This window comes from Perognathus longimembris, chromosome 10 (genome assembly GCF_023159225.1).
Source record: "Perognathus longimembris pacificus isolate PPM17 chromosome 10, ASM2315922v1, whole genome shotgun sequence".
Lineage (NCBI taxonomy): Eukaryota > Metazoa > Chordata > Mammalia > Rodentia > Heteromyidae > Perognathus > Perognathus longimembris.
Genome location: NC_063170.1, coordinates 62821410 through 62841389, shown reverse-complemented (window position 1 = coordinate 62841389; position 19980 = coordinate 62821410). Strand labels below are relative to the sequence as shown.

General features: G+C 36.4%; 1 protein-coding gene across 1 annotated transcript in view; it reads right to left on the bottom strand.

The window, feature by feature from the left end:
• Cntn6 (contactin 6) overlaps window positions 1–19980 on the bottom strand; it is a 181599-nt gene that overhangs the window by 53596 nt on the left and 108023 nt on the right. Inside the window, exons 7-10 of the mRNA XM_048354889.1 lie at window positions 12553–12737; window positions 10565–10701; window positions 9460–9589; window positions 7143–7293 (exon numbers count right to left, since the gene is read on the bottom strand). Of these exons, the coding sequence (XP_048210846.1) occupies window positions 7143–7293; window positions 9460–9589; window positions 10565–10701; window positions 12553–12737 (603 nt within the window). The remainder of the gene's footprint in view (window positions 1–7142; window positions 7294–9459; window positions 9590–10564; window positions 10702–12552; window positions 12738–19980) is intronic.

Here is a 19980-nt window from a genome sequence, read left to right as displayed (position 1 = left end):
CTGTCATTCTTCCTTAAACATGGGAACATATGGTTCATTTGCCTACTTGATATCCATGCTACCTGATGCACGAAGCACCATTAAATTAAGGAGTGGATGATGCAAAATAAAATGGGGTTTATTTGCTTGTTCATTAGGAATCTCTGCAAGGAGGAAGAAGGGCTAACGAAGGCTATGCGGATACTTCCTGGGTACTCCTGCCTTGAAAAGATGTATGGAGAGGTTATTGTATTATTAATACTGAATGTGTGAGAGAAAAAGCAAAAGTAAAACAAAAAAAAGAAGCAGTAATGACTTAGAAGATATCCATTGTAAAATACTGAGGGGCATAAACAGGAAGAGAGAATCCTAGAAGGGCTCTATTCTGTTCCTGCAACAAGAGCCCCACAGGCTGGTGTACCATAAGGGAATGTGGCCGCAGAGAGTCTTTGAATTTTCTTTTTGAACCATAAATAGGCTCTGTAACTAAAAGAGCCAGTTTTTTTCCAGGTAATTTATCCAGGAGAAAAAGTTAATGAAGAGAAACTAGTTTTTATTCTGTTTCTCACTTGTTTTATTCTTTTCACTGTGATGCTCGAATGGTTCTTTCCAAGGTACCTGCTTACTGATGGAACAAAAGAAAGATCATGTGATTTGATCAATAGCAATCTCTCTTCTCTTGTCACAGAGACTACCCCTCTGTGGTACACTCTCTTTCTCCTTCATCTCCTTTTCCCTTATCTTGTCTTCCCTACTCTACCTCCTTTCACAACTTTCCTCACACCCTCTACTTCAGTGGCTTACTGTCTACCAGAATGGTCTTGAGAGGTTAGAGAGCCAGATAAAATAACCTGGTATGTGGCTGCTCCAAGTATGGGTTGTAAAGACAAAATATGGCAGAAGCATTGCCTATTGTTGACAGGGGTGACATTGAAAAAGATGTGTTGTGCACAGAATACTGCTTTGTAAAATGGTAACTCCTTTGTACAACTACTTAAAGATGATAAAAAAAAATATTTAAAGGCCAAAAGAAGTTGACTAAGATTACTGAACATCTAATGGCTTCACCTGCTTTCAGAGGGGCATCATTAACTCTGTGCCTAAGGAAAAGGGTGCACTGCTGTAGGATAAAGCACGGAGAATCCATGGATTGATAAGGTCTGACCATAAATATATACTTATGTAAGTAGGCAAAGATAACAGAAGTGGTTCCAGAGAATGCTAGGTCTCCTTTTATTTCAATCCTGTGGAAAATGATCACATTCTGAGACCAGTTCCCAAGGGTGGAATTTTTAGAAGTGAGTGAAGCTGATTGTGAATGTTGGAAGTGCCTTTGTATTTAGCTTTATGAGATTTCCTCAGGGAGTAGTGATAACTGTCGATAACTACTTTGATGACATTGATCCTTATCACTTCACCATAATATAGAGAAAAAAAAACTATGTTCTATTATATAGAGATATGCAAAGTGCCCAGCTAATAGAAGATGCTTAGAATGCTTTTTTTCTGTTATTATTGCCAATTTAGTGTGCATTTGGGATTTGATTGTATCATTTTTAAGGAAATAGGGAGACTTATGAATTATGTATGGATTCATTTTATTACTCTTTCAATAATTGGAAAATTTTCTTCTTTCCTTCTCTTTGATTTTACCCTTCTGAGCTGTCATGTCCCCTAAAGTCAAAACACAGGTGATTCAGGAATTATGTTTCATACTGCCTGTCAGAGGACAACATGGAGCTGGCTATTCAGTGGGCTTACACTTCCTACTAAATTCAGGAGACAAATCCTGGTTGGTAACCAGCCATTTCTAGGCATAAGGAGACACATCTAGGACTTTTGATTTCTGTCAGTTCGCGTGCTATGTATCTCCACAAGGAAAAGCAGAAGTGATTCATCAAACTTAGCAGATATGGGATTGATTCCCTCAGTTGTCTGACAATGCTTGCAGAGATGAACCTCATCTATATTCACACTGAGTTTCCCCTGCTGCTCCTCTGTCTGGTAGATGGAAGCATGTCCACCTGGGATCTGAACAAGGGTGAGGTTGATACATGCATACGATGGTCCTGCAGCACATGTAGATGATGGCAGTAAATGCTTACAATGGACACAGAGCCTGTGGGGTCCACTTGTGCTTCCACACCAGAGTGCTACTTCAAGCTTGTATGATGCCACAAAAGAAAAAAAGACAACAACAACAACAACAACAAAAGAAAACAAAATGAATACTATTTCCTCCACAATGGATCGACTGAGAACCAAGGAGATTAAGAGATTTGTTCTACATTATCAACTGATAAGTAGAAATGGGGGCTTAAACCTCAGTTTTTCATGCTAAGTAACTTTCCTAAAAGAATACCTAAGAATGGCCAAAGAAAATTATATGTTTCATGCCACTAACTAGTATTTTATCCCCTAAGATTTATAGGAATATAATTGGGATACAATAGGGGCTCAATGAATATTTGTAGAATGTATGAGTGAGGTAACAAATGGACACATTATGGGTCTATTAACTAATTATTAAAACTCTTGGGATAATTTCAAACTCAATAAAGTCAATGAAAGGAAGTGATTTCGCATTGAAATTTTTTTCACTGACTTACCAACCTGAGTTATTTCTTGGTGTGTATGTTGCAGGTTTCCTTTGACTAACAGACATACAACCTGTAAGGGCATGCTGTAATCTCTAGATCCATTTAAGCACAGATCATTTGAGCTCTTTTATAACTCATGACCATGATCCCACTTAGCTCAGTCAGGTGGTAACTTGAGAAACCATTGAAACATGTAAGAAATTATAAAAGAGGAAACTTGCAGCTTCAACATGCCAGGCTACAGGTGTCTTTTAATTATGGTTATGCGATCTATATGAGGAATCTCCATACTGCATAAATGTAGCATTTGATAATTCTTTCAAGTTTTCCTGGTGATATTATTTTATTTTAAGCAGTGATTTCAAAGAAAATAATATCGTAACAGTTTTATTCAGGATCAAGCTACTGATCAATGAGAGAACTATGACCAGTACACAAACTTTCCAATTTCTAATGCAGGGCTCTTTTGAAAAATATCTTGGTTTTCCCCACAAGATATGCCTTTTGCTATCTTCAGCTTAAATCCTGTAACTAACTCCCTGATACATGTAGAGAAATAATAGCACTGATGTTGTTTAGCTATTCATTCCTAGAGAAAAACCAAGCAACCCCTTGACTTATTTTACTGTTATTACTCTATTATCAGATGGAAGACTATTTTCCTAGTTATGAACAGAAATTCTTACTGTAAAGAGAGAACATTTAGCTTGTCAGGCCTTCAGTGGTTGTTTATAGTTGAACAATGAACATGTTAGCCATATTAAGAGATGCTCCTAGATCTGAAAGAGTAACATAGTAAGTAAAAAATAATAAAGTTCACTGTATCAAACAATGAGTAATTGAAATTGTCTTCCATTACCCTCAGAAAGTCAAAAGTTATAGAAAAGGAGACAAGAGAGCTTCTTTTCACTGGTAGCTTCATTGTCTCCTCGCTCTTTAATAGATGGGTACTATTCATAAAAGAGAGGGAGATATTATCAAAATACCTATATTACCACCATTTTTATAAGTAGGCAATGTAAGATGATTCCTCTGAGTGGAATTCTTTAGGGTCCTCTCAAACATCTCTAGGTAGTTACACTTTATTGGCAGCCAGAGTTATTCATAGCGAAATTTCAAAGTAGACAGTTCCGTATCAAAATTTTATAACAGAAACTAAAATTGGACATTTCCTCACATAAGTATTTCCAAGGTCAAGAACTAATAACCACTTCCACTAGGAATCACTGTGAAACTTTAAACTTTTATTCTTTATCTTACTCTCATTACTTCCATATATACAGTTGAGTCACACCATACCAGAGAAAGCATGAATTACTAATGTCTGCCTCTACACTCATACTACACACCACACACACATATGCACACACCACACACATATACACCACACAGACATACACACACACACACACACACACACACATACTAAACCATATAATCTTAATTTATGTGTTCTAAATGTAAGGACAAATGTTTTGTGATGTTGCCTATTATGTTGATTGTCCTCCATCATTGTAGAAGAAAAGGTCAAGATGAGACCTTATGGACTTAAAGGTAACATTTGAATTACTGTGTTTAAAACAACAAAATGTAGCCCAGTGCTGGTGGCTCATTCCTGCAATCCTAGCTTTTGGGGAGGCTGCAATATGAGGATTTGTGGCTCAAAGCCAGCCTGAGCAGGAAATTCCATGAGACTTTTATCTCCAATTAACTACCAGGAAATTCTAAGTGGCACTATGGCTCAAATGGTAGAACTCTAGCCTTGAGCCAACGAGCTCAGGGAGAGTGCCCAGACCCAGAGTTCAAGCCTCAAAACTTACGAAAAAAAATCCAAAAACATGATTTTTCAAATTCATTATATATGAGCCTATAGAAGAACATATCTTATCAAAAGTCATAATATAAATAGGGTATAGTATGAACTAGATTCTTGTTCATTATAGCACATTATCTCTATGGTGAACAGTAATTTCTCTTCTCCTTTCTTGTCTTGTCTTTTTTTTTCTTTTCCTTTCCTTTCCTTCCCTTCCCTTCCTTTCCCTCTATCCTTCCTTCAATCCTTCCCTTCTTTTGTACTTTCCCATCACCATTCTAATTTTTACCTTCAACTTGTCTTAGAATCTCCCATTTTAAAAGACTACAAGAAGGTGATGAAGCCAATGTAAATGAAAGTATAGATGCTCAACTTTCCAATGAGCAGCTTGAAGTCATGTACTTAATGAAACCCGTCAGGTCAAAAGGCAATAGAAGGGAGGACAGGGCAGGAAACATGCAGAGAAACAAAGACTTCTGGAGATGCTACCTCTGTGACCTTTTGCATACTACTGCTCAGTGTAATCTGTACCAGGTAGAGATAGATGGTTGCAATTAGTGCATTCTGCTCAGGCTCAATTATTTTTTTTTAACTTTAAAAACTGCACTTGTAATGAAATCCTAAAACAACAAAAAATAGAATTAGGGAACAACAGCCTGTATCTAACTTAGAGGGATCATTCCTTTAATCACAGGGGTGCAATGTTGAACCTGATATGATTATTAGTTGATAAATGCTCTAAAGTGAGCTTGCTATGACTAATAATTCTCAGCAGCTCTGAAACTAAGAAGTTCCCATATTCATTCTATATAGGGGAAAACAACAGAAAGTAAAAACCTAAAGCATTGTTTAAAAAGGCAATATCCCTTAAGTTACTTGTGATATTTCCTCACTCTCATTTTCTTGTGTTTCTTCCATTTTCTTATTTCTTTCTCCTTCTCCCTATACCATGTGTTTGGGTCTTCAAAAGCCCTGGAAAGTAAATGGCAACCATTCCTGCCCTTTGCGTTCACACTGTAGAATTCTTTTATTAAATGAAGCAGAGATAATCAACTTATCCAGACCCTCAGCTCTGAGTTCTGTGTGTGTGTGTGTGTGTGTGTGTGTGTGTGTGTGTGTGAGAGAGAGAGAGAGAGAGAGAGAGAGAGAGAGAGAGAGAGAGAGAGACGCTTGGGGATCTCTTAAGTCTTCCTTCCACCACAGTGTGTTCAAACCAGAAACTTTTAAGAGTACGTCCACACCCAGATCTCTTGGCAGTGCTTGTAGGCAGGGCACAGAGCACGAATCCAGCCTGGGCTGCCACTGCGGGTCTCCTTTCACCTTAAACTGGAAACGTCTGTGCTGACATCTTGAAACTTTTCCCCCAGAATAAGCTTTCTCTGAAGCTGGCAACACTGTGCATACCTAACCTTTCTGGAACACTTGTCTGTTCTAAAGATATTTACTCTTGCATTCTGGGTCTATGTCAAGACTCGGTATAGATCCCTATCCTGGAAAATACTTTAGTCCGGACATATAAAATCATTTGAAGAAAAAGGGAAATAAAAATGTTCTAAATGGGGATATTATCTCCTGTGCTTTTCACCATACACATGGAGACATCTGGAAGAAAGCAGATGTGACCACGAATGAACACAGAACAGCCAACATAAATCAGTGTTTGTTTTATTTCCTTTTTTGTCTCTCTTCCTTGGCCACTAGTGCTTTCTTAGGACTAGAATGTCCCCCCACATCCTGCCCATGGACTTGAGAGACTCAATGCCCAAATCCATATTTTGTAGCTTAGCCTGACATGTTGGATAGTCGACACTTTGGCTCTACCTGCAGAAAAAACAGTTGGCAGAAATCAAAGCAGTGACTCTCAATTTGAGGACTCAACACATCCTCTAGTGCTTCCTGATACTTTTTCTTCTCAGAGTAATGATCGTCATGTTTTATTAAACTTCAGTTGTTCTTTCTTTCCCATGGCCTTTTATCTGCCTCACCAGGTAAGAATATGAATTAATGACATGTATGATACTAAAGATGAGTTCGCTGATTTAAAGACACGATTTTCATATTTTACATACAATGGCTCATTCATTGTAGAATTTCACTGCATATCTGATTCCTTAACACTGTATGAGGTAGGTCAATAAAACAGAGCTATATCTATGCCCAGTCATCTTTTTACATACAGAGTTTGACCATGCAATGGAATGAAGTATATTTTAAGACTAATGCTGATTTACAAATTCTGAACTGCATCCATTATGGGAAGAAATCTTCTATTTTTTCTCAACAGGAACTTCTTTTCCTGTGGTGAATTCATTTTTTGGGGGTAAACACCTGTGTGACTATTTAAAAACCACAACACCAGGTGTGTGCATATGAGCCTTTCTCTCCTCTCTCTCTCTCTCTCTCTGTCTCTCTCTCTCTCTCTCAATGTTTCTCTCAATGATATCTCAGGAGGATGAGGGAGGAATAAAAACCTTTCCAACTGAATGCAGGAAATGATCTTAAAAAGCCCTTAAAAATATATCTAGTACAAGTGCATATACTGAAAATATCATAGCCAAATTATACAACTAGAGTCTTAGATGTATGAGATTTTTTTCTATTTTACTATGTGAAAAATACTGGCATCTGTCGACATGCTAGTGAGATTCATCATATAAGAAGGAAGTTTGGATGATGTATCAAACTCTAAAAAACTAGATGATGTTACTATAAAATATCCAGGATACATTTTAAAATAAAACTTATTTTACCTTTTGCTTTGTCTCAGGTTCTCTGGTCCTCTTTTCCAAGAAATAGCTGCTCTGGGGAAAGCGCTTGGCTTGCATTCAATGGTGATATCCCCACCAACTTGAACCGCTGAAATTTTTTTAATGGGATTTTTGGAGAAATCAGGAGCAGAGGCTAAAAGCAAATTAAAGGTTGTATTGTTCACTTACTCATTGAATTAACAGTCAGTGACTCAAGAGCTAACTCTGCATTGTAGATAGAAGCAAATATTTGCGGTCAAAATCTATTTTGAAACATATCCATATAAGGTGTAGTAAGACCAGTTATAGCTCTTTGTGCAATATAATTTATATTTGTAACACATATGTTTATTTATATATAATGTTATACTCACCACTGAAACTTTTTTATTTCAGTGATGTACACACACATACACACAGACACACACACAAGTGAAACAGATACAACACAAATACTTTATCACCATGTTCACTTTGGTCCGAGAAACTTAAAAGTTGTAAAACATATTTGGTATCTCAGAAAAGCAGATGGTCTGAATACAAATTTTAGAAGCTGCCTTTGTCAACCTCTGCTTTGTGCTGACTAAACAAAACGATAGTTGAACAAATAACCAGTGTGCAAGGGTGTGCCAATCGCAGATTGGAGAGGATACAACTATGTCTTTCTACTCAATGGATGCTGACTGGGGCAAGGCGTCCAATCTCCTCCATCTCTAGTCTGAAGTGCAGGTGACTTGGGGTTTTCAGATGTGCCAGGTGCTCTTGCGTCTGATCTTTTCAGGAATTGCTTCTCTGCTCTCACCTCACCTATGTGTAATTTCTTTTTTATCTCAAATTGAAAAGAATATCCTCAATTTAGGTTATATTCAACTTGCCATATGTTTGAACAGCAACAATTTGATTCCTGATTATAAAAGAATCATCATGTTAAGTTTAGCATTTACCCAGTGAAACTTGGGTTCATTGAAGGCAACAATTAGTTTTGATATTAATAATATTTTAGGGCTAGTAATGTCCAATTACACAATAATAAAGAAATGAACAAATGAGTGGATACCTGTCACCCATAAGCTCATTAAGTCTGTTTATTATTATTGTATCTTTGCTCTTTCATTTCTTTGTCCTTGCTACTATTGAAAGAGCCTTTGGGAGAAAGATCATGGATTCACTGTGGCACAAACCACTGTTTGAATTTCACCAGGTGTCATTTTCAAATTGCATTGATCTGAGAAGTTTAGACTATAGGAACTTATATTTTTAGTTTTCTTCAGTATTTAGATAAACAGGTGATCTAGGCTTTTGTTTTTGTTTCTTCCTTCCTTTCTTTCATCTAGTGCCAGTACTGGCACTTGAACTCAGGACGTCACACTATACCTGGGCCTTTTGGCTCAAGGCTGAGACTCTACTACTTAAGACTAAACTTCTGGCCTTTTGCTGGTTTATTCAAGATAAAACTCTCATAGGCCTACTACCCAATCCTCTGTCTTCTGAGTAGTTATATTCACAGGCCTGAGTCCCCAGTTGCCAGTAAGATAAAGAGTTCATGACTTAAAAGGTGTTTCTCTCTGAAGCTTGGGGAATGTTTGCTTTACCAGTGAAAGTATGGCTAAATTAGAGGTGTTGCTAAAAATAGCCCTTGCCCTTGAATTCAAGTAGTGGTCCTGGCACAAAGGAAAGAAGAAGAAAGGAAAGAAAAGAGACAAAGTCAGAAAGGCAAGAAGGAGGAAAAGAGGTAAAGGAAAAACAGAGGCAGACATCTATTGAGATCTTCAACCACTCTCTTCTGCTTTGGGTATGACTTCATTTCTGTAGCTAAGGTAGCTTTTGAAGCATGCATCTACAAGTATATGAGGGAGGTATTAATAACACATTCGAGTTGTACTACTCAAATCCATAGCCCTTGCCTTTCTTGTGATGAGATAAAAGTGAATCACTATTTGTTGTTTCTGTAACTTTTGATTTTTCTTTCTCATGGCTATAAGATAGAATATAATTCTTCTGCTTATATTTGGAAATAAAATATTCCTAATAAATTCCCTTTGACTTAATTTCAATCAGCATTTCATGTGAGAATCAACTGATAAAACTTTTTATATTTGGATGCACCCAGTGATGGGCTCTTCCTGAACCCTAATATATTGCCCACACAGAATGATAATTACCATCTTGAATTCTGTAGAACGCTAATTTCAACATTTCTCATTATTCTAATAGAAAGAAATTTCTAATTTAAAGAAAAAAACCTTGGGATCAGATCATGTATAATCATAACTTGCTAAAATGTCATTTTCAATTTCTTGTTACTAAATAAATGACTTACCTAAGACTCTCAATTCTGCATTTGCATAAATTATCTGATACTTGTTTTCTGCAGCACATTGGTAAACACCAGAATCTGAGACATTGAGCATAGAGATGATAAGAGTTCCATTTTCAATTTGAATTCTCTCCTAACAAAGGGAAAGGTATGGGAAAATGTGAGCATGTGAACATAAACATTCTTTTGAACAGCATTTTATTAAACTATATTTGTGAATGTTTATCAGATCTGGTACTCTGCTGTATGACTACAATAATTTGAAGAGCTGGATAGATGGATGGAGAAATACGTGTGTGTGTGTGTGTGTGTGTGTGTGTGTGTGTGTGTGTGTGTGCATATATGTATTCCAAGCACTTCTTCATTGCAAAGATAAGAAAAGCAAGCTGGTGGGATCGCCATGCCACATGCAGATGACATATGGGGAGATGCCACTAAAGCTAAAAGAAAGGAAAGTACCATATTCAGATACTAAACAATGATGCTCTTTACGAGTTTGTTTATGCTTGCATGTGCTAATTAAAATGGACAACTAACATAATTATTTGGAAAATTTAATGAGAAAATTATCAACTCTTTCATTTCACAGACATTGTGAAGGGAAGTATGTTTAGACTGAAAAATGTTGGGAATTACCTTAGTTTCTCACTCTCTGATGAGTTTAGAGAAAGATATTTTTCATAAAAGCAAGATATTTGACAAAATGTGGAAAGCTATTACTTTGACAAGCTCTGTGAGATTGGAAAAATGACTTAACTACACTGAACTTCATTGTCTTCATTCGAGTTCTAGTATTAAGACGCAGATTGTTTTGAAAGCAAATTCCAACTTTTACTAGCTGCTACACGACCTTGGAGAAGTACATGACTTAACCTGGCACTCATTGCCTTCATCTATGTGAAGGAATGATAACTGTAATTCTCTTGCAAGACTGTGTAAGGATTCAAGGTAATATATTGAAAAATAATAACAAATCTGATTCATATGAAAGCATAACACATGTTAGGTATGACATATTGAAATATAAAATTCTTGCTATCTATGCAACCCTGGTGATTGATCTTACTACTATTCCCAAAATTTACTTAGTATGAACATATCTGCTTACTTCTGGGTTAAGCCGTTCGCCATTCTTTAGCCATGTGTACCAAGGATTGGGCTTGCCACTAGCTTTGCATTCCCAAAACAAGCTGTCGTAGATAGAGAGGTAGGTGTTTTGGATTTTTTGTTCCCATTCTGGAGGGGCTGTTAAAATGAAGACAAGAGAATGTATTTGGCAAGGCAGTTAGTAGGCATCATGGCAAGATTGACAGGGTCCAGCTGGACTAAACACCTATGATTGGAGGGAAAGAGAAACAGGAACTCAAACAGAGAGTGACAGAAATCCTGGTGCAAATATCACTGGGTACTGGGCTCAAGTTATCTCTTGGTTATGTGTCATTTTGCTGCACCTGTAGACCACTAGGAATTTGTGAAAAAGGCCAGAATGTGGAACAGAGCTAGAGAGTAATGTGATGCCAAATAAAAGTATAAAGGTCAAAATGTAGAAAATACAGACCAAATACAGACCCTCTAAGGGTAAAATTCTCATAATTATATTTGATGTAAAATAAAAATGTATATGTATCAGAAATAATTTTCACTCAGTTGCTTGGGTCATCCATTAAGTACAAAGCTCTTCACATTTTGTAGGATGATAATCCAGTATTTTATTTATTGATTCCTGTTAGGGAGTGAGAACTTTTGGAGTTGTATACATATTTAGTGTCTAGCTTATACATAGACATAAGATTCCTAAACCTATTTTATAAGATGAGAAAGCCATACTTAGTATTGAGGAAGAAAACAACTAGTGTAAGTAATGTGGGAATAAAGTAGCATTAGCTTTACCATCATTCACGTAAGTAAGTGGGATACAAATTAAATGTTTTAAAATGAGCCTTCATTCCATAACGATGACTAGAAAGTCCCCCGATGCACTCAATCTAGCTTTGGTCTGGGCTATGTAGGAGAACATGCATCTCTCTTTGGCATCTTCTTGGCTATGACTAGATGTTTTACAAGTGCAAATGTAATTAATTTGATTTTAGTGGATTTTCCCAGAGAAATAAAGTAACCTGCTCAATTGCATACAATGAAAAATGAGAAACTAAAATGTGCACTCTTGCAAGCACAGCCTAAGGAAAGGGCTTGGTTTACTGGGGAGTACCACCCCCCCCCAAAGGAAAAGCATCAAGAAACAACAGGGAAGGAAAGCCAATGCTAGATGAGTTACTGAACTGATCACCAATACAGGCACAGAGTTAACAAGGTACAAAATCTTCTCATCACAGGGCAAGCCAGCATTCCTGTGATGTGATTTTGATATGCAAAACTTTTCTAATTGTATATAATTTGCCTTGTTCAATAACTTGATCACTGGTTATAAGCAAGTCTGACAGGAAAACATAAAATACATTTTAATAATCCTGAAGGCTGTTTTGTAATAAGCTTTTTTAATATCAAAATATTCAAGGAAGTATATTTTAAGTGTGAATAAAGGAAAATTAAAAAAAAAAAAACTGTGGGCAATGTGCGCATTTATCCTCTTGTTTCAGTTCACGAGGTTTCAAAGTAAACTGTGGTGAAGATTTTAAGTAAGGTAATAACCATGTTGTTCTATTATTTTTGTAAGGGCAAAGTCTGTAAACCTAGAAACAGTATTACAAAACACCATTCAGTCACTATGATTTAACCATCAGTTTTCTCCCTCATTTGTAAATTCTACTCAGATTCATAATTAAGATTGCCAGAAGCTGCTGCTGTTTTACGATAAATAGATGGGCGTCAATGTTATCTTGTATCGTAAACTTGGATGGCTTTAATATGGATGCTGTTGATTGTTGATATTTTCTAAGCAATTATGATAAATAGCAGCCTGCCTAAAGCCTTCTGGGATTAAAGCTCTATATGGTCAGCTCTTCTTTTTTCCATTGTATGAGGTGTCCAACTGTGCCTATCCTATTTCTCCATGACACTGTTCACTCATGCTAATGACTTTCCTCTGAAAAATATTGCCAACTACTTCACATACTTTCTGCCGTTCTACTCACTCACCATAGAAAATGAGTTGGCCCTTGGCAAGGTTTCTCCCCCGAAGGTTTCCAGCAATGCACTCATAGAAGCCTTCGTCTTCTTGTTGAAAGTTTGGGATTTCAAGGATAGCTTGGGATTTGCTGTATTTGACTTTGCCTGGCAACGGGTTTCCATCCAACCTCCTCCAACTAATATCAGGTACTGGACTAAACAGTTATACCTCATTAGAACAGGTCATGTGAGATTGTTATGGCAGCAGGATACAATAAGAGCATCCTTAAAAATAATTTTCAAGTAAAAAAAAACCCTTCAATTAATTCAATATATTTTGAGTCATTTTTAGATCACGCATTCACCGTTCATTCACGCATACGTTTATTTAACAGTGGATGAAGGTATTAAAATGTACAAGTCACTGGACTGTGTTCAAAGAACATTATTAGCAAATAAAAGAAATGTATTCTGCCTTCATGTTTCTCATAAAAGAGCACGGATAATCAGAGGCTAAAAACAAATACATTTTCAAACTGCAATAACTGACACAAAGAAATAGCAAACAGATATCATAATTATATCAATTTAAATGTAGCGATAATCCAGGCACTGTTGGCTCATGCCTATACTGTATTCCTATAGCGACTCAGGAGGCTGAGATCTGAGGATTGCGGTGCAAAGCCATTCTGGGCAGGAAGGTCTGTGAGACTCTTAACTTCAACAAACCACCAGAAAACTAGTAGTGGGTCTGTGGCTTAAAGGGATACAAAGCTTGCTTTGAGTAAGAGTTCAGGGACAGTGACCAGGCCCTGAATTCAAGCCCCACAACCAACAAAAGATAAATAGAAATAAAATAAATCTGATGATGAAAATCCTTGTCAGAATGCAGTATTTCAGGCAAAGAAATCTCTTACACATACTCATTTATAGGTTCTAAGGAGAAAATATAGATTCCTCTAAAGCTAACAAATCAGTTACTAGGTAAGTAAAAGTTTGCATGAGAGGTGAGCTAGATTATTCAGGTATACAATATAACAGGTGCCTGTGGATTTGAAATGTAGATTCCATGATCCTCAAAATTATGTACTCAGATATACATAGTTTTATTAAAATAGTAATAAAACAAAAATGAATCAATACTGTACCTGTTCTCCTGTTTGATGGAATTTATAGCATATTTTATTTATATAAATTTAGTTTAATATCTTATATCTAATATTTTAACTTAATATGGACACTTTTTAATACCAGAAAGATCCATTTTATAATATATGAAGCAAAGTAATACATGAAGCCTGTTGGTAAGAGACTAATTTCCAATGGAAATCCCTTGCGTAAAATGTCTATTTCAAGTAAAAGGAAAGACAAGGTACAATCAAAGCTGAAAGAGAAAAAGATTCACTCATAAACAGACCTTAAGAAAAAGAACTTTGTGTCTATTTACATGAGTACCTCTTCTTTCTTACTGTCAAGCGATTTGTCATTCTCATATAGATTTTCAGATGATTTAAATATTTCTGTTCTAGTTCTATTTCAGATTAGTAATTATGATAGTAAGTCATTTGGCAAAGTCGATTTGCAAGCCTTGTGGGAGAAGCAGGGTTTCTTCAAGTCATCAAAAGCAAAGTGAGTGCATCCTCCAATCATATGCAAAATGCTTGACAAATAAAGAGCAGCAGAGTCTGAGCAGTAAATAACTGCAGGAAATGAGTGATGAATCAGGGCCGGCTTTAAATACATCAAGAAACCTGGCAAAGGCCTAGGAAATACTATTGGCAAACATGTTCCTGTTGGGCCTATCAGAGATAAAGCAAGGACAAACATATCAGGTGCTCACACATATCTGTCAGAACACAAGCCCCAAATCAATGTTTGAGTCATCCGTTTTTCTCAGAATTGACACACATACTTACATTTAGCACTTGAATTTTGTTAAATGTTGGGGTGGGTTGGGGGGGGGTTACTATTCGATTGTTGGGTTTGGTCCTTTGAAAAAGTTGCCATTTGCCACAATTTGAGATTGACATTTTAGTAAATCAGCAAATCCCATACAATGATTACCTTTCATTCAATGATTACCTTCAGGTAACTAGGTTTGTCATTACCAAAATAAGGTCCTAGAAGATAACACATTTAGATAGAAAAGTATTCACAAATTGATGAATATTGTATGTGGTAGTATCCAATTTTAAAATACACATGTCTTGCATATGTGAACATATTGAGGGTTTTTTTTTTATCAGTGGGAAATCAGAATCCTAATACTTTTTATTTTCCTTACTTTTCATGTCTAGTTTCTATGAATTTCTCACAACGATCACATATAATCTAGTTTATAAAACTTTTCTGGGAAAATTGACTCATAAATAGAGCTCTAGTTCTTGTCTGAATTTATGATCCTTTCTTATCATTTTTCATGAGAGGACAATTTGAATCCTATGTTAAATATATATAAAACGTCCAACTAAAAGAGCTTCAACTTAAAGCAATTGGACAAAATATAAGCAAAAAATGAGTATTGTTCCCATAGTCATAGCTCACTGCTTTGTATAGATAAGGAGCACAGAAACACTTCTTTTCAGATTACTACATACATATTGATTTTTTGACAATGTTAGTTTTAATGTAATTAAAATTGCTTTTCTTGGTTAACCATGAACTCTGAGCTGGGTGGTGTGTGTGTATGTGTGTGTGTGTGTGTGTGTCTGTGTCTGTGTCTGTGTGTGTGTCTGTGTGTGTGTCTGTGTCTGTGTCTGTGTGTGTGTCTATGTTTGTGTCTGTGTGTTATGAATATATAATTTAATTTTTTCCCTATAGTTAAAGGTGTCATCTTTCCTATACTCTATCAGAACTAGATTTGTTTCATGTTTCCTTGTTACAGAAGCTACACATGTAATCACAAGGAACTGTTGCCTACACGTGCAATTGCAGGACAAATCCCATCATAGTTCAAAGTGTCTATGATTGCACAAAGTGAATCTCCATTTGAAGTGGCATGAATAACTGTGGAGAGTCAAAAGGAAACAAGCAAATAATCCAAACTCTTCTATCATTCCCAAATAGAAAGAACTTGGTAGTAACACTAAATTCAAAGTGAACAAGTCCTTATCTCCTTGGCTGGGGCAAATGAAGCATCATGTTGTTAGACTTTTCTAACAACAAAGTCCTTAGTCTTCAAACTCTAATCCTACTAACTACCAAGAAAACCCATAACCTCACACAGTTCCACTATCTGAAGGCCATTTCGTTGTTGCTAAATGCCTTGGGATTGATACGTACACCTAAGTGGCAGTTGAAGGACTCTGGTAATTTACATGCCCCAGAAGCAGCCATTATCACACAACTGGAAACAGGCAGAATAGAAATGTTCCATTTCCCATGATATTGTGGGCAACAGTTGGTGTGACCTACATTCTTTCCAGAGCTCTCTTCTCCATCCAACCCAGATATATTTTTAATGTTTCTTGTTTACATACTATGTGTTTCTACTTCTCCTTGGCTGACTAACTTTCCTACTCTCTTATAGGTTCTTCCTAAGAATTCCTGTTGGAAAACACATGAATTAAAATCTATTTGCACTTAAATCATGTGTTGTTTTTGTTCTGTTACACAGACTATTTCTCAACATAAGGACATAAATGGTCAAGGAAGTTTGTAGTTTTAACATCGGTGACATACAAGATAAAAACCCATAACAAAAATTTTGTAAAAGCCTATGCACTACAAATCATATTTCAAGAATTTTCTTCTCTATAGAACTGAAAGTACTCTAGAATGATGGCAAGAGACAAACAGTACTAACCAAAGTCAACAGGAAAAAAAGGTCTCCCTTTAAAAATTACTTGAAATTTTTCTTTTATGTTAGCCCAAGTATGTGTGGATTGATCAATATTTGCTGAGGCACTGAAATATGAAGAAGTTTATAAGACTCAGTATAAGATTCTCACTTTATTAGCTTTCAATTGTGGAAGCTTGCAAGAATCAGAGCCCTGCATCCTAAACCTACAGAGGATATGTTTCTTTAATGCACTTCTCTTTTCCTTAGAAAACCCAATCCTATATATCTGAGTTAAGTTGGGTGATTTTACCTCTGACATTAAGAAAGATCACACTGGGATGGAGGTGAAGATCAAGTGGTCAAGTGGTAGGGGTATCAGTCTAGCATGCATAGAAATGAGTGTTCAACCAACTTCATCCCCCTCACCCCAAAAAATGATGCTAGCCTGAGAGAGAATCACTGTTAAGCATAGCATATCCATGGACAAATGATGTACCATGGCCAACCCAATTAGTTAAGAATGGAAGCTGAGGAGAGAGAGGGGGGAGCGGGGATTTGATTCTGTGACTGCTTTTACAACAGCTGTTGACAGAAGGGCTCTCTTTGCACAGCAGTTTGAATGTGAAATGTGTTCTTAAGATTCTACTCAATAATTCACTAGCACATGGAGAAGTCTTCTTCCCAAAGCTCTCTTCCACTTTGCTCCCTCTTTGTCTTTCGCCTATTAAGAATTATTTTCTGTCTACTGTCAAACAAAAGATTCTCACACAGAAGTTTCTGAAGGCCTTCCTTCACATGCTATTTACATTAGCTTCCGAAAGTGTGGATCTATTGCATTATATGGTGGGTTCTTTTTGGATATTTTATTTTAGAATCCTTGCAGCAACCAACCCATCAAAAGTAACCAAACAAAAAATAAATAATTTTTGTTAAAAAAATAACTCATGAAAGAAATATACTGAGCACTTTTGTAAGATTTCACATTTTTTTTCAGATCTACTATGTCATTTCTGTGTATAAAGACCATCCTCTTGACCATCAGAAATGCAAGATATAGAACCAGAAATAAATGCAATACAAAGGACTGATTACTTAAACACACACACACATGCACACACACACGCACAATTTAAATGATAGCTTTTTACCCTACAAATTCTGATAAGAATTTCAGATGAACTACTTTATATTTTACAACTTCTTTCTTATCTGATTCCATCTCATATGCTAAGTGATTAGAAAGAACCAAGTTTATGTAAAATGAAATTATTACAATGGCGAACTTTAAAGTTCAATGGAAGTTAAATGTTTTTATTTTCAATTTGCCATTCTGTGTAAAAAATAGATTATAAAGAATTATCATATAATTCTATTTATGCAAGATAAATAAGAATGTATCTTGTTCATTCAGTTATATTGTATGACACATTTACAAACCTGGTTTTCTTATTCAAAGCATGGTAATTAATAATTGGACAGCATTCATAGACTTACCATGAAAGTTAAAGGAAATATAATCCGTGTCATGTGCTTAACACTCTGTCTAGCACACATTAAATAATATAGTGTGGTACCAATGATTAATAGAATAACTGATTTCCTTTACAATAGAATTTATCATCTAAAAGGGAAGACTTTCATATTTTTAGTATATGCATATTTTTTTTTATCTTTTCTGTCAAGGGCTATTTATTCAATACAAAATGATTAACAAAGCTAGGTGCCAGGGGCTCCCACCTGCAATCAGGAGGCTGACATCAAAGAATCAAGGTTCAAAATCAGCCCAGGCAGGAAAGTGGAGATTTTCATCTTCAACTAACCACAAAAAGCCATAAGTGAACTGTGGCTCAAACAGCAGAGCAGTAGCCTTGAACAAAAAAATCTCAGGAACTGTGCCCAGGCCTTGAGTTCAAACCCCAGGACCAGTACACTACACTACACACACACACACACACACACACACACACACACACACACACACACACACACACACACTGTGATCAATGGATCACTCATAAAGTCATGCCTCCACTGTGTAAATAAAATGTCCACCCAGCATGTGTATAAGTCTCTTGAAGCCCAATCCTGCCTCTCACCATTTAATATTCTGGCTATAACCCTTGATCATGGTGGTAATGGCCAGGTCATGAGGGAACTCTCAGATGAGACATGACATGCATTCTGTGACAGATGTCTCTCATTAAGGGGCTATTGTAGTAGGAGGAAAAAAAATAAGACACTGTTCATCTTAGGGAAGAAAATTTCTGTGTAAAAAAACGATGTGAAGTTTAAAATAATATTAACAGGCATTAATTGAGGGTTTACTATGTAGGGAACATCATGGCTGATGACTCCCATACATCATCTGAGTTGAAGACTGAACTGGTGGCTTCTAACCATGCTAATTACCTTCTCGGGATTATATTCACGTTTAGGCAGATAATTTCTTCTAAATCATTACCTGCCAATTTTCTTTAACTAGGAGTTCCAGAACAAGCTAATTTATTGCGATCCACCTTCTAATTCTTTTGGGTTACCACCCTTTAAATTATGTGCACTAGCTGACTCTTCCTCCTTCCCTGATTTCAGGCATTCTTCCGTTTATCCATGTGGAAGCTAGTAGTAACACAGTAACCTTCACATATTAATCACACTAAACATCTCATGGAGAAAGAAAATGTTGTTTGTGGCGGGGCGGGGGGGGGGTGTCTTTCTTAGGGACCCAAGGGTAAATTGGAACTCTAAGTTCAAAAGAATCAAAATACATGGTCCCCATTGTCATTGTAACTACAGAGACCATCCCTTTCTGGAAATGTTTCCCTTTCAGCTCAAATCCTTGCCTGCTGTCCATGCTAGGATGCAAAGGCTAACAAATAGTGTAGAGTGTTTGGAAAGCAGGGCCAAAGCCCTGGGTTTTAGCCTCAACACTGGGAAGGAAGGAAATAAGAAGAGAAAAGGAAAGAGGAAGAGAGAGAGCAAAGGAGAAAGGGAAAAAGAAGGGGAAAGGAAGAAAGGTTGAATCAAAAAACTTACTCTAAGAAAGGAGGGGAGTGTCTCCAGGCACATACAATATCATTGTCTGTAAACCCATTTCCTCTTGCATAAACAGCTTCAACAAGTTTCATTTTTCTGTTTTTATATACATAAATAAACACTTCAACAATATCCACCCTCATTCACCCTCTCTATTTGCCCTCCCTGCTCCCACTGGTACCCTAGGATGAACAATCTTACTGGAGAAAAACAACTTGAAGTAAGTCTGACTTCTAAGTCATCCTCAGCTCACAGATAAGGCATTCCTGAACTTTGTATTTCAAAATGAACATTTCAAAGGGTCCTTTTTACTGTATGCCTGTTTTTAAAATATTTACCTGAAATGATAGTGTTCATAGTTGTAAAATACTACTAGCTGATAAAGACAAAACTTTTCTTCCTCTTTCCCCTTTTTCTCTACTCTGGTTTTGTGCTTCTTAAATAAGCATAGCCATAAATAAAGACTTTTACTACATTCTCTCATGTCATTATGCTTTTACAAAGGAAGCATCCTATTAATTTTATCTGAAGAAAGAGAATGCACTTGTTAACCATCTGGCCTAGTTCAACCTGAATTGGAAGTTAAATTAAAACTCTCTGCACATAGGTAGGAAGTGCTTTTCAATTCTATACTTTAAGCCCAT